The sequence below is a fragment of the Mobula birostris genome, chromosome 6, assembly GCF_030028105.1.
Source record: "Mobula birostris isolate sMobBir1 chromosome 6, sMobBir1.hap1, whole genome shotgun sequence".
In the NCBI taxonomy this organism is placed as follows: Eukaryota; Metazoa; Chordata; class Chondrichthyes; order Myliobatiformes; family Myliobatidae; genus Mobula; species Mobula birostris.
The window spans coordinates 24,706,585-24,720,839 of NC_092375.1; the positions used below are offsets into that span (position 1 = coordinate 24,706,585).

At 39.1% G+C, this 14,255-nt stretch overlaps 1 protein-coding gene across 1 annotated transcript; it reads left to right on the forward strand.

Annotated features, from left to right (window-relative positions):
• Window positions 1-995: 995 nt before the first annotated feature.
• Window positions 996-12,604, forward strand: atg101 (autophagy related 101). The gene is made up of 2 exons (XM_072260040.1): window positions 996-1,422; window positions 5,594-12,604. The coding sequence occupies exons 1-2, from the start codon at window positions 1,171-1,173 to the stop codon at window positions 5,996-5,998; spliced, it is 657 nt and encodes a 218-aa protein (XP_072116141.1). The 5' UTR covers window positions 996-1,170; the 3' UTR covers window positions 5,999-12,604.
• The last annotated feature ends 1,651 nt before the right edge of the window (window positions 12,605-14,255 follow it).

The following is a 14,255-nucleotide window of genomic DNA, read 5'->3' on the forward strand; positions in this document are numbered from 1 at the left end:
TTGATAGATATATACAACATTATGAGGGGTACAGATAGGGTAAATGCAAACAGTCCTTTTCCACTGAGGTTGGGTGGAACTACAATCAGAGGTCATTGGTTAAGGGTGAAAGGTGAAAAATTTTAAGGGGAACATGAGGGTGTTTTTTACTCAGAGGGTGGTGAGTGCGTGGATCGAGCTGCCAGCACAAGTGGTGCGTGTGAGCTTGATATCAATGTTTAAGCAAAGTTTGGCTAGATAAAGTAAGGCAATGGTCCCAGTGCAGGTCGATGGGAGTAGGTAGTTTAAATGGTTTCAGTATGGACTAGATGGGCCAAAGGGCTTGTTTCTGTGCTGTACTTCTCTATGACATTTCCCTCACATTTATGTGTCTATCTAAACATCTTAAAAATCCCTAAGTATCTGCTTTTACCATCACCACAGGCAGCACATTCCAGGCACACACCACCCTCTGTCGAAACATCTTTCCTCTCAAATCTCCTTTCAACTTATCCCCCTTACCTTAAGTGCATGCCCCCTGATATTGAGACATTTCAACCCTGGATCATACTCATTAGCAGTTATTTATTTTCCAAGCTATCGTCTCTCAATATCTTCTTCCAAGTATCAGGACAGGAAGGAAACACAAGTTAATGTATGCTGTTTTCCAAGTAAACTTGCTTTATTTGTTGAATTAAGTGTCTCCGACCTGAACACAAGAGATTCTACAAATGCTGGAAATCCAGAGCAACACATACAGAAGTCAGGCAGCATCTATGGAAAGGAAGAAAGAGCCGACGTTTCGAGCCGAGGCCCTTCATCAGGACTGACCTCAGGATGCTATTGAGTATTCTCAACATTTTCTATTTTTTTGCTATATAGTGAGTAGAATGTCCCGCCCTACTACCAATGCACTGGCTGATACTTTTGGAAAAGAGTTTGCCAACATTCCGCATAAACGGCTTGGAGTGTTTTGTCCCAGTCAGGATACTGTAGTGACTGCCATTTCCCCGCCTCCTGCCCAATGGCGATGACGTCATCGAACAGAATGTTTACATTGTAGCCGAAACTCTCCGCGTTCGATACGGTATTTTGTTGGATGGTTACACTGCTTCCTCGAGGTACCGTTAGTGTCAATCCACGGCAATTGCAAACTGGTTAATTAGGGAGATCTGGCTCATCGGTGCGAGGATGAACTGTAGATCCCAGACTCTGGAGCTGACGGTAGAAGCCAGACAGATCGAGGAGACGGTGCTGGCGGTCCTCCACACCGTGCTTCTCCATAGGAGCTCGGGGAAATTCCATTACAAGAAGGAGGGCACCTACTCGATCGGCACTGTGGGCACCGAAGATGTCGACTGCGACTTCGTCGATTGCACCTACGTGAGAGTGTCTTCGGACGAGCTGGACCGCACATTGCGCAGATCAGTAGGCGAGTTTAAGGTGTGCTTCGACTAGATTGTTTTAATATAGTAAGTAGGTCCCGCATATCAACTCTGCCTCGTTATGAAACGAGATAGTGGCCAATTTACGGTTAACCGTTCATTGTACTTACTGAAGTCAAAGTAGTTCGATTGTTATTAACAAACGGCATTCGTTCCATAACGTACGGAAGGCCTACATTTATCGCCCCTGGCTATGCCCCACTTTAAGTGAAATAAACACAAACTCGAGGCTAAGGTTTCACCCCAGGGCAAGGCCTCAAGGGACCAAACTGAGTGAGGTTCCATCTGCTCTCTGAAATGAATATAAAAACGTTGTTCTGGACTAAAATATCGAGCTGGGTTATATTAGTCAGTCTGATACGAACCTTAATACATAATCTTTTGGCTTAGAGACAAGGATGCTACTGTTTAAGACTGATGCAAAGCCAGCTAAAGTAATTCTAGAAATGGGGAATGGATCATAGCAGTTCGTTCCTTTTAATACTGAAATATGCAGGTGCAGACTGGTATTTCTTGGGTATTACAAGCGGCATAGAGGGCAGGGAGGTGTGAGGGACATGGCCTTAAATGAGTGGCAAGTGTACGTAGTTTGGGCCATTTCTCAGAGAGCATTATTTCTTGGAGTTGCTTTTCCGCTTCGAGCGTGTTAATGTCTTAATACTTTGAAAAGTTGAAACAAAAGATTATTCCACATTAAATGAAAGGCTCTCTCAAACTGGAAAGATGAGACTAGATTATAAGACCATAAGATATAGGAGCCGAATTAGGGTCATTTGACCCACCAAGTCTGCTCTGCCATTTCATCATGGCTAATCCATTTTTCCTCTCAACCCCATCTCCTGCCTTCTCCTGGTATCCCTTCATGCCCTGACTGCTAAGACCATAAGATACAGGAGCCCATTTGGCCCATCGAGTCTGCTCTGCCTTTCCTACAATGTCTTTGAGCAGTTTGAAGACTCTATGAAGGACTAAGGAATTATGTTATTTTGAGGTTATAACTGATGGCATTGAATCTCACAACTATGACAGTGACGCTTCCATTTCTATAGCACATCCATGTATTAAAACACCTCCTGGGTCTGCACTGGTGCTCCATGAGATCGATACAGAGGAGAGCTAAACTCATTGGAATTCAGGAAAAAAGTGTGATACCACTGGCATATAAGATTTTGAGAAGTGAAGACAAGGTGAATGCCATTCCACACCAGGAGGTTCAAGAATTTGAGGATATGATCACATGATATGATGTTTGTTTTGGAGTGAGGTGAGGGAATATTTATTTACATAAGGGATTATCAATATTTGAAATTCTCTCCTTCTGAGGGCTGTGTATATTTATTCATTGAACATTTTCAAAGCTGAGATTAGTAGACATGGTGTCTGAAGAGAAGCTGGCTGTTTATAAAATAGGTGGAAGAGATGACAAGACAAAATGGATCAGCCATTTGAATGACAGAGCAGGCTCGACTTAATTACTAGCTTTTAGATTTTGTTCTCAAACAGAATTTGGGCACAGGTCACTAAAGGTGATCTGGAACAGTTGAAAGTAGCTTAGTAAAAACTATAGTTTCTGAGGAGGTATTTTTCAAAGGCAGGAAGAGTGGCTTCATCATGTTTCTGAACTTTCAAAGAAAGCTGAAGAACATTTCAAAGTAAAAGTAAATTTATTATCAAAGTTTGCATATGTCACCATATTCAACCCTGAGATTAATTTTCATACACACATTCACAGTAGGCAGCACAGTAGTGTAGCGGTTAGCATGACACTGTTACAGCTTGGGTGTCGGAGTTCGGAGCTTAACTCCAATTTTATCTGCAAGGCGTTTGTATGTCCTCCCCCTCCGCTTGTGATGACCTGACACTTTATTGTTTACCTGCATTGCACTTTCTGTTACTGTTACAATTTATTCTGCATTATTATCATTTTACCTTGCTCTACCTTAATGCACCATGCAATGATTTGATCTGTATGAACAGTACGGAAGACGACACAGACAAAATGCTGGAGGATTGCAGCAGGTCAGGCAGCATCAACGGAGTAGAATATAGAGTGTATGTTTCAGACCGAGACCCTTCAGCAGGACTCGTTGCGATTCTTTATTCCTCTCCATGGATGCTGCCTGACCCGCTGAGTTCCTCCAGCATGTTATGTGTCCTGACGAAGGGTCTCGGCCTGAAATGTCGACTGCACCTCTTCCTAGAGATGCTGCCTGGCCTGCTGCATTCACCAGCAACTTTTATGTGTTGCTTGAATTTCCAGCATCTGCAGAATTCCTGTTGTTGTGTGTTACCTGGATTTCCATCATCCACAAAATACTTGTGTTTATAGTAAGCAAGATGAGCTTTTCACTGTATCTTGGTACATGTGACAATGATAAATCAATTCAATTCCATTCAAATGTATATTAGCCACTACATGACAAACTTTCATGAGTTGGGGAATTATTCCTGGTGTCCAATCCTGTATTTATCCCCTAATCAAAATAACAAAGAATATGATATATGACCATCACAAATTACTGTTTGTGGAGCTTTTTTGTTTATAAATTGGCTGTTTGCTGCCTTTTGTACATGTTTTTTGTAGTTAGAGTATATTGACTGTATTACAGCCTGGTATGGAAACACCAGTGTTCTTGAATGGAAAATCCTACATAAAGTAGTGGATACTATGATGGCCCGCCCAGTCCATCGCGGGTAAGGCCCTCCCCACTATTGAGCACATCTACATGAAGTGTTGTTGCAGGAAAGCAGCATCCATCATCAGGACCCCCACCACCTGGGACATGCTCTCTTCTCACTGCTGCCATCAGCAAGAAGCTACAGGAGCCTTAAGACTCACACCACCAAGTTCAGGAAGTTATTATCCCTCAACCATCAGGCTTTTGATCAAAGGGGATAACTCCACTTAACTTCTCTTGTCCCATCATTGAAATGCTTCCACAACCAATGACTCTTCACCTCATGTTCTTGGTACTTATTGCTTAATTATTTATTATTATTATTTCTTTCGTTTTGTATTTGCAGTTTGTTGCCTTTTGAACACTGGTTGAGTACCCAAGTTGGTGCGATCCTTCATTGATTCTATTATGATTATTATTCTATTATGGATTTATTGAGTATGCCCACAAGAAAATGAATCTCAGGGTTGTATATGGTGACATATATGTACTTTGATAACAAATCTACTTTGAACTTTGAACAACTTCAGATTAGAAGGACTTCTCTTTAGAACAGAGATGAAGAGGAATTTATTTATCCAGAAGTTGGTGAATCTGTGGGATCCAGTGCTACAGCAACTGTGGAGACCAAGTCATTGGGTATATTTAAAGCGGAGGTTGATAGGTTCTTGATTAGTAAGGCTGTCAAAGGTCACAAGGACAAGGCAGGGGTTGAGAGGGAAAGTAAATCAGTCATGACAGAATGGTGGGGCAGACTCGGTGGGCTGGTGAATTCTTTAACCGAAGGGTGGTGAATCTGTGGAATTTGTTGCCACGTGAAGCTCTGGAGGCCAGGTTGTTGGGTGCACTCAAGGCAAAGTTTGATAGGTTCTTGATTGGACATGGCATCAAAGGTTACGGAGAGAAGGCCAGGAACTGGGGTTGAGGAGGAGAAGGAAAAAGGATCAGCCATGATTGAATGGCAGAGTGGACTCGATGGGTCAGATAGCCTAATTCTGCTCCTGTGTCTTATGGTCTCATGGTCTTGTGGCTGAATGGCCTAATTCTGCTCCATATATTATGGTCTGTACAATGGTGACTGTAGCATTTGGAGATTATTGTAGCTATGGAAAGCAAGTCATAAATATAATTCTTTCTCTTAATCAGCAAGTAAAATCAGAAGGGAGACAGTCTGTCCCTATCTGCCTTAAACAATTTTGTAAGTATCCTAATAAAGTACTTTAATACCAGTTAGGGACAATGATCTCTAGATGATTTCTCTCTATACTCACTACCACCTCCAACTGGGAAAATCTGAAGCACTCTGTGGAAATTCAGAAACATAATAACAAAATATTTTTGTTTGCCTACAGTTTAGAGGTACCCTAAACTTTGAAAGTGGGACATTGAACAATGAGATTTTAAGATGGTAATTGAGATTTGTTGATATTCTGGAATGATGGAACCTACCAACAGCTTTCCTCTTGCTTTGTTTTTCTCCTTCGACCCTAGGATGCTCTTCGTAACTCTGGCAGTGATGGGAGCGGTCAGATTTCCCTGGAATTCTACCAGAAGAAGAAGTCACGCTGGCCGTTCTCTGATGAGTGTATCCCGTGGGAGATGTGGACCTTCAAACTCAATGTGGTGAACTTGGCTAATGAGCAGGAGAGGCAAATCTGCAGGGAGAAGGTGGGCGAGAAACTGGGCGAGAAGATCATCAACATTATAGAGGTGATGAACAGACACGAGTACCTGCCCAAAATGCCCACACAGTCGGAGGTGGACAATGTCTTTGATACGAGTTTAAGAGACGTTCAACCCTATTTGTACAAAATTACTTACCAGATCACTGATTCTCTTGGAACATCTGTTAGTACCACCATGAGGAGATTGATCAAGGACACCCTGGCTTTATAACCTAGCAAATAATTATCAGGAAACATCCTGTTGCACTTTTTAATTTACTTCCCTTAGCAGTTTGCTTTTGGTGTTTTATTTCCTTCAGACAACTCTTAAGTGTCTGCCCATTTTAAAATCTCATGGAATGAGCTGTGCAATATCTTTCAAATTTTTATATTGTTTGTGTTGCCCAGCAGAAAGGTGATAAATATATTTATTTTGTTACATGCTCAAAGATGGTCAGAAAACTATTAAGTTGCTGGAAAAGGCTCCAGAAAGGAGAAACACTGACTGTTCTTAACTGGTGAGAATTTCCTCTCAGATCCCTGGAAAATATCTTACATATATAGACAATGAAACGGCCAGTGACATTAGTAGTGTCATTCAGAGAAGAAAGCCTATCTGGTATTCGTTCAATAGGTAACCATTAAAAGATGGTTGCTAGCATCTGTGAAATAGTGCCCTAGCATTAGTTTCCCTCTCACAGAGAAAATGGAAGAAGGGGTGACAGAGAGTGGTAAAGAGAAGCTAAAAGTTATAGCAATTAAATTTAAAGTATTAGTGTGGATATGGTATTCTGAAGTGGAGTTTGAAAATAATGTTTTAATTTTCAAATAATCTATTGTGATAAAACCAAATAAACAGTAAGTCTATTTGGATTATTTGTTTACTTGAGTGGTTAAATTGTGGTTCTAGACAGGTCACCTGTGTTGACAGTGTACAGGTCTAGAGTCATTTATCACTGCAGCAAAACTTTTACACCATTTAATCTCATAAAAGAAATTGGGAAGGAAATGCTGGGAAGATGGCATTTGTAAAGAGAGTATCAAAGCCTTAGCACTGACACGGTCAATGGACCTGGTTACGTGGGCAGGGTCAGTCATTCTCTATGTTATCGTCATGAAGGGCTTGTGCACTTCCTGTGTTAATTTCAATAATTTGCATTTATACAGTGAATATATCCAATAAATTACTTAATGGCATGAATACAAATTAGACATAGTTTCCATACTGGAAAGGTTAATGAGCTGTTTCTTTTTCACATACCAAGCTTTCTAATATGCATAGAAACACAGAGGCTCACTTACAGTGGAACTAAATTTCTCCTTACATGGTCTAGGAAGTACCTAATCACTAGTCTCCATCTATGGCTTTGCGTATTCAGAAAGGACTACCGGTTCTTATCCAGTTAAAACTGCCCAGTCCATGCAGCACAAATTCACTGCTAGAGATAAGACCATAAGATCTACTATAACCCGCTAACAAGTAGGTTGGTTCAATTTTGAGAGTTTAGGTATCACTTTTCTGATGTTGGAGAAGCAGGATGTAGTTCCGAAATTCAACTTACAAATATGCCATCTTCAAACCATCTCAACTCCAAAGATGTCCCTCCTCCTTCCAACCTACTGGTGCATCACTGGGCATTTAACAAGCATTAGGGTTTCATAGGCAGCCAGAAGAAGCCATCAGTAAATTGAGATTGAACAGCCTATATCTTGAATTCTGTTAAACCTTGATCTCCTTATCTCTAATTGATAAACAATCATACCTCACTGGAAATATATGTTGGAAGTTGCCAAACCTTTGAGATGAGTAGAAATTCTCATACATAACCTCCAGATGTGGCTTATCCAGCACCTTCTACTGAAGGTTGTATTAAGGTGATCAATAGTCCAAATTTAGTCATGAGATTGCTGTGTTGAGTTTTCTGACTTTCAGTTGATTTGCAACCAGGTGTGTTACAGTTGATCTAGAGCAGGGGTTCCCAACTTGGGGTCCACGGACCTCTTGCTTAATGGTTCATGGCATTAAGAAGGTTGGGAACTCCTGGTCTAGAGCCTTGTGGCACAACAAACACCTTTGAGTGTTATCCAGTATCTCTTGCTACACAGTGCAGGCTTGCTGATAAGCAGGCTGCCACTATGCCAATTTTGCAGTCAAAAGGCTTACTGTGGGCAGTTGCATGAAGAAGGATGATTTGGATGTTGTGGAATTGTAACACTAGAAGAAGCCAGTGCCTTCAGAAAAGGAATGAAGGGAAAAGTGAGTGCAGAGTGGTAAGCTATGCTTAAATCTTTAAAGATAAATTATGAATATTCTTGCAGGAGTTAACAACTTCACCAAGACAGACATACACGAGACAAGTGATGTTAATTGTAAGATTTAGCTATAAATGTTATGTGAGATGTTTAAATAGGATTTGTACAGCACAACGATGACGAAAACTGTATTAGGAATTACTGAGTTTGATCATTAAAGCTATCTTGGTTTAATATGTAATTTTTCTTTTGAGAAAACTCAAACCATCAGTTCTGTTCCAAATAGTTAATCACTTTAGTTTTAATTCAGATGTCCTCCTTTGGCAATTCTATAGGATCTGAATATTTTAATTTAATTACTTTTGGCTGTTACTGACTATGCTTTAAACTTGGATCGAGGAAATTCATTAGGGTTAGTGATAGGACTAACCCTAATTCTACAACTATTGATCTCATAAACCTGTGATTGAAGGACTATCATAACCTTCAAGATACATTTCTGTTATGCATGGCTAATCATTATTTCAGACAGACTCTTAGGATGACTGACTTCCAGTGCAATCTTGAGGTTCCAAGGTGTAATGAGGCCAAAATAAGGAACTGCAGACCCCAGAGAAAATGGTGGCTGGTAGAATGAATGGATGCATAGTTTGTGAGGTGGAACACTCCTTCTGCTGCTTATAGAGGTCTGTGAGTTCCCAATGCACAATCTATCTCCACCACACTGGACAATTTCCCAGGAATCAATGGAAATGTTGCATGTCTTCATGGAACCATAGAAATACATTGCAGACTGAGAATTGCAGGAGCCAGGTCTTGGGGCATGCAAATTGTCTGCACAACACAGCTGACTGATTGTAGCCAAGCCCTCAGTGATGGAGACGTTGGCCTGAGAGAGGACATGAACATTGGCCCACTTCTTCCACTGTATTTGGAGAATTTGCATGAACCAAAGTTTGTCTATGTAATCTGCTCCTGCTACACTACAACAGTCCTCCAACAATTAAGGTTCACCATCAACCAATCTAGAACAAATAAAACCAAAAGATACTGAATGCTGGAAATCTAAAATAAAAAAGAGAATGTTGGAAATACTCAGCAGGTTAACCTGCACCTCTGGAGAGAGACAGAGGTTGTGTTTTCATGAGTAGAGGCACAGATCAGCTATGTTATTACTGACTGTTGGAACAGGCTCCTATGTAGGCAGCTGTGTAGGCAGGTACAGTGAATAACAAGGATCCACTGCTACCTCAGTGTTAACTGCAGTGCTCTAACTCAACTAAAACTTCTGTTTTTGTATACAAGGAGTCAGCAAGCTTATCGTATTTGATAACAATTGAGAGCTTGAGATGTTCTACTTTTTAAAGATGCACTAGCTTAAAAAGATGAAGCACTTTCTGAGCCAACCCTTTAATCTTGGGAGAGAATTGAGGGAGACCATGAATTAATATAGACTTCCAGTTTCACTTAATTATTAATGTAAAAAGAGTACTGAATTGGTCCTGTTGTTTTAATACTTGGCTGTTTGTGAGACTGTTCTCTTCAATAATGACAGCTCACTTTAATGTCTCAAATATATGATGCATATTGACAGCCTTGACTCAGTTGGTAGCACTACTGCCGTGTCAGACATTTTTCACTTCAAGTCACCCTCCAGTGACAGAGTGAAAAATTGCTGTTGATTCGCCAGTGCAGCACTCTTTCCTTCAGACAGTTAAGCCCATCTCTGTACTTCCATGGCTAGAAAAATGGTTCCATAGCACTGGAACAGTTTTTCTTTAATTTAGTACCTTATTATCCAGTGCATGAGTTTTCTACTGCAATCCCCATTACAATAACTCCATAATATGTTTGCTGTAAAGTTTGCTTTGGAACATATAGACTTACACACAGTGGCCATTTTATTAGGTACCTCCTGTACCTAATAAGGTGGCCACTGAGTGCATTTGTGGTCTGCTGCTGTAGCCCATTCACTTCAAGGTTTGATGTGTTGTGTGTTCAAAGATACAGATCTACACAACACTGTTGTAATACATGGTTTTATGAGTTACTGTCAAATGCTCTTCAGCTTAAACCTGTCTGGCCATTTTCCGCTGACCGCTGATATTGACAGGGAATATTTGCATTCAGAACTACAGCTCATTGGATGTTTGTTTTTGTCTGTTGTGCATGAAAATCCCAGGAGAACAGCATTTTCTGAGATACTCAAACTACCCTGTTTGGCACCAACAATCATTCCACAGTCAAAGTCACTTCAATCACACTTTTTCCCCAATTCTGATGTTTGGTCTGTACAACAACAGAACTTCTTGACCATGTTTGCATGCTCTTATGCATTGAGCTGTCCAACGAGCCCACCCAGCCCAATTGCAACCATGTGACCAATTAACCTTCTAACCCCTACATCTTTGGAATGTGGGAGAAAACCACTTGGTCATGTTGTTGTAATACCATGCTGCCCCGCCATGTTCCCCAACGATTGTCTACACCCCAGTTCTCATTATCAACTGCCCTGAAAGTTTGTCATTTTGCTCCTAAATTAGAGGCAGTTTCTGTCACTACAAATTGAGTTGATTCTCTTTGACCTTGAGTTAAACTTTTACCACATATCCTGTCACTGGGCTTATTTCATTCCAGTTCCATAAAGCTACTAATCTCAACCCTTGCTTCAGTTTAAGTATAAATAAAACTGCAATCCAAGCTTCGTTATCTTTTCAGTACTCTCCTGTTTAGGTTACTATTGTCCATAAATCTGCACTCAACTAAAACTTCTCCCTGCAACCCAACTCTTCTGTCCTTTCAGTATATCACACCTATTGCTCATCATTTGGCATTGCCTCTCTAACACACTGAAATAAAAATTCTTGCATTCAAATTCCTCCATAACTTCACCCCATCTTCTGCAACCTTCACCAACCCTATATAATGTTTGCACTCGATCTCTCAGCTTTTGTATAATCCCAGCATCCTTCGGCAATCCATCTGCATCTACACCCTAAATTCTAGAACACCATTTTAAATATATTGCATTTCATTTCCTTCTTGATCGGGACTTGGGCCATCCATGCTCTTGTCCTATTGGTTTAAGCTGAATTTCAACTTTGCTGGATTGGTCACCTCATTATAGGAAAGACGTGTAAACTTTGGAGAGGGTTCAGAGATTTACCAGGATGCTGTTTGGATTAGAGAGCATGTCTTCTGAGATAGGTTGGGTGAGACAGGGCTTCTCTCTTTGGAGCGAAGAAGAATGAGAAATGACTTAGAGGCATACATCTAATGGCTTGCCAGAGACCTTTTCCCTATGGTGTAAGTGGCCGATACTGTAATAGGGGACATAAGGAGAAAAGTACAGGGGGATGTCAGATAAGTTCTGTTTTTACACAGAGAATGGTGGGTGCACGGAACACATTGCCTGGGATAGTGGTAAAGGCAGATACATTAGGAACATTTAAGAAAATCTTAGGTGGGCACATGGATGATAGAGAAATGGAGGGCAATGAAGAAGGGAAGGGCTAGATTGCTTTCAGTCTCAGTAGATTACAAGGTTGGCACAATATTGTGGGCTGAAGGATCTGTACTGTAATGTTCTATGAATTTTGTGTTAAGTTCCTTGCACTTTACAACTGATTCTAGAATGTTAGAATCTAGACAGTTGTGGAGCTGTTATTGTTGAGATAATTCTCCATAATCTGTTCTGTTTCAGCTTTCTCTCTTCCTGTCTCACAGGCAATCAATAAAACTATATCGGTTAAAAATTAGATTCTGGGAAATAAATATCAGCAACTTACTTGAGGACAAGGAAGGAGGGAACGGGATCTGAGAATCAATCAAAATCAGGTTTATTATCAGTGACATGTTGTGAAACTTGTTGTTTTGTGACAGCATTTAATTCTTATTTAGTTTTTAATGTATATTTAGTGTAATTTTTTAAAATTATGCATTGTGCAGTACTACTGCTGCAAAACAATAAATCTCACAACCTATGCCAGTGATATTAAACTTGATTCTGAGCAATATAGTGCAAGACATTAAAAGAACTATAAATTACAATTAAAAAAACTAAGAGGAATAGCGAGGTAGTGCTCATGATGACAGAGGCAAAGAAGCTATTCTTAAATTGTTGAGCTTGCTTCAGTTTTCATCAGTAATATGTTTGTTAATCACCGCAATCTGGGACTGAATAATAACCAAGATAATGAAGCTCCAAGGTACAGCAGTGTTAAATGAAAAAGCCTTTGTGAACCATCTTTAACACTAAGTAAATAAAAATTATATTTAGCACTACATGTAGAATAGTGATCATACAAAGAATGACTACAAATTGAAGGGAGTTATGAGAAAATATAAACTTGATAGAATCACTTGGATCATGTTTGTTTTAATGGGAAGGGGAGAAAGACACAATTGTTTGAGTTGAGAAACCTGGTTGACTGATTGAGATCTTGGAGTCTTAATGAATAAACTTGATCTTTAAAATTTACCCTTTAAAAGGCAAAATGTATGAGATTTAAAAAAAATCAAAATCTATTAAGTATGGAAACAATTCATTTATTACCTTTTTTTTTAATAAATGTATTACACATAAGACACTGAAGTTAAGTGGTTAATTCAAGAGCGGAACAGTCAAAGCCTAAAGCTATTGGTTAATCTTTGGTGTCTGTGTGAGCAACTACTGTATGACAATGTACATTCCTTTTGAAAATAGTGCTTCAAAATAACCACACTTCATTTACCAATTTAAAAAATCTTAATTTAAATGTATAAACTTTCATGTCCAGGATGAATGAATCCAGGACAAACCAAAAAAAGGTCCAATTCAACTTAAAGACAAAAATCTTAAAGAGTTTTGTACAGTTTTACTTCATGCCAAAAAAAATTACAAATGAGACTCTTCTATATATTACGTCAGACTTTTGCAGGTACCTCTGTTGACTTCATTAACATAGAAATATATAAAGTAATACAATACTATCACTAATATGTATGAAAGGGTACAAATAAGTTTCCTTTAAATGAAGTCAACATGTTTCAAGAAAAAGAATATAACAAAGGTCAAAAAGACCTAAATTTTAAAATACATTCCACATGATCAGTAGTATATTCTAACAGTAAATTTTGCAAATGGATACTGGCATGTAATGCAATTATTGTAAATACAACTTGACATGCAAAAAACCTTCTCAAAATCGAGTCATAATGTATTTTAAGTAATAAATTGACCAATAAAGCCTGGTAAAATATCGACTACAAAAGAATTAAACAAAAGATATTATGCAACAAGAGTTTTTAGAAGTTTTTTTTACTGGATTCTATGATATGAAAAGAAATATGTGTTTATTTTTTCCTGACTTTTCCTGAAATCTTGCCTGCTGCCACTGGGTCACAGCTTCACAGGAGCCTCACCCATGTGGTCAATTCTCTTTAGTGAGCTTAAATGGTGTGCAACATATCTAAGGTTATCTCCACTCAGGTCCAAAGGTGATAATAAATAGGAATTCTGGTAGACTTTCCTCATTCAGCTAAGTGTCATGTTCAGATACAGTTCAGTATTGTTATGCATTTCTTCTCTTCTAGCACAGAGAAGTTGCTGAATACGGTTTGCTCTTATTCAAAACAGCAACTATTTTGGGAGTTTTTTTTTTAAATCAAAGACCTGCAAATTGGTTTGAAGTAGTTTAGGAAACTAGATCAAGACTGAATTTTACAAGGGCTGCTTTCAAATCAAAGTGAATGTCATATATGGATGCCATTATTCACTGAACCTGCAGTGTTTGCATACACATAAAATATGTATTCTCATACACACAGAATAACCACAAATACAAGTGAAAAGCAAACATGCAAACTACTTAAAACACTGCCCACAAAGCAAAATTAAGCCAGTCAATGACCTTGTTACCATTCCTTGCATTTGCCACCAAATTATATTTTATGAAATTTGGAAATAGATTTAACCAAAGCTAATAAAAACAATATTTTAGAAATACACAGGAGACTGGTCAGCATGGAGGACAAAAACAAAATGAAGTTTGGATCCAATGAAAGGTCCACTTGCAATATAAATCTATCTCAGTCTGCCAGATGTTAACTGAGATGATGTGAATTGTCACCATTTCCCATCACCTTTGTTTAAATCCATATTTCCAGGTATATATAAAAACTGCTTTTTGTAGGGTTTATAATTTGATAATCAGTAATCAGTGATTTACTCCCAATATAGTTCTTTTCCTGCAGAT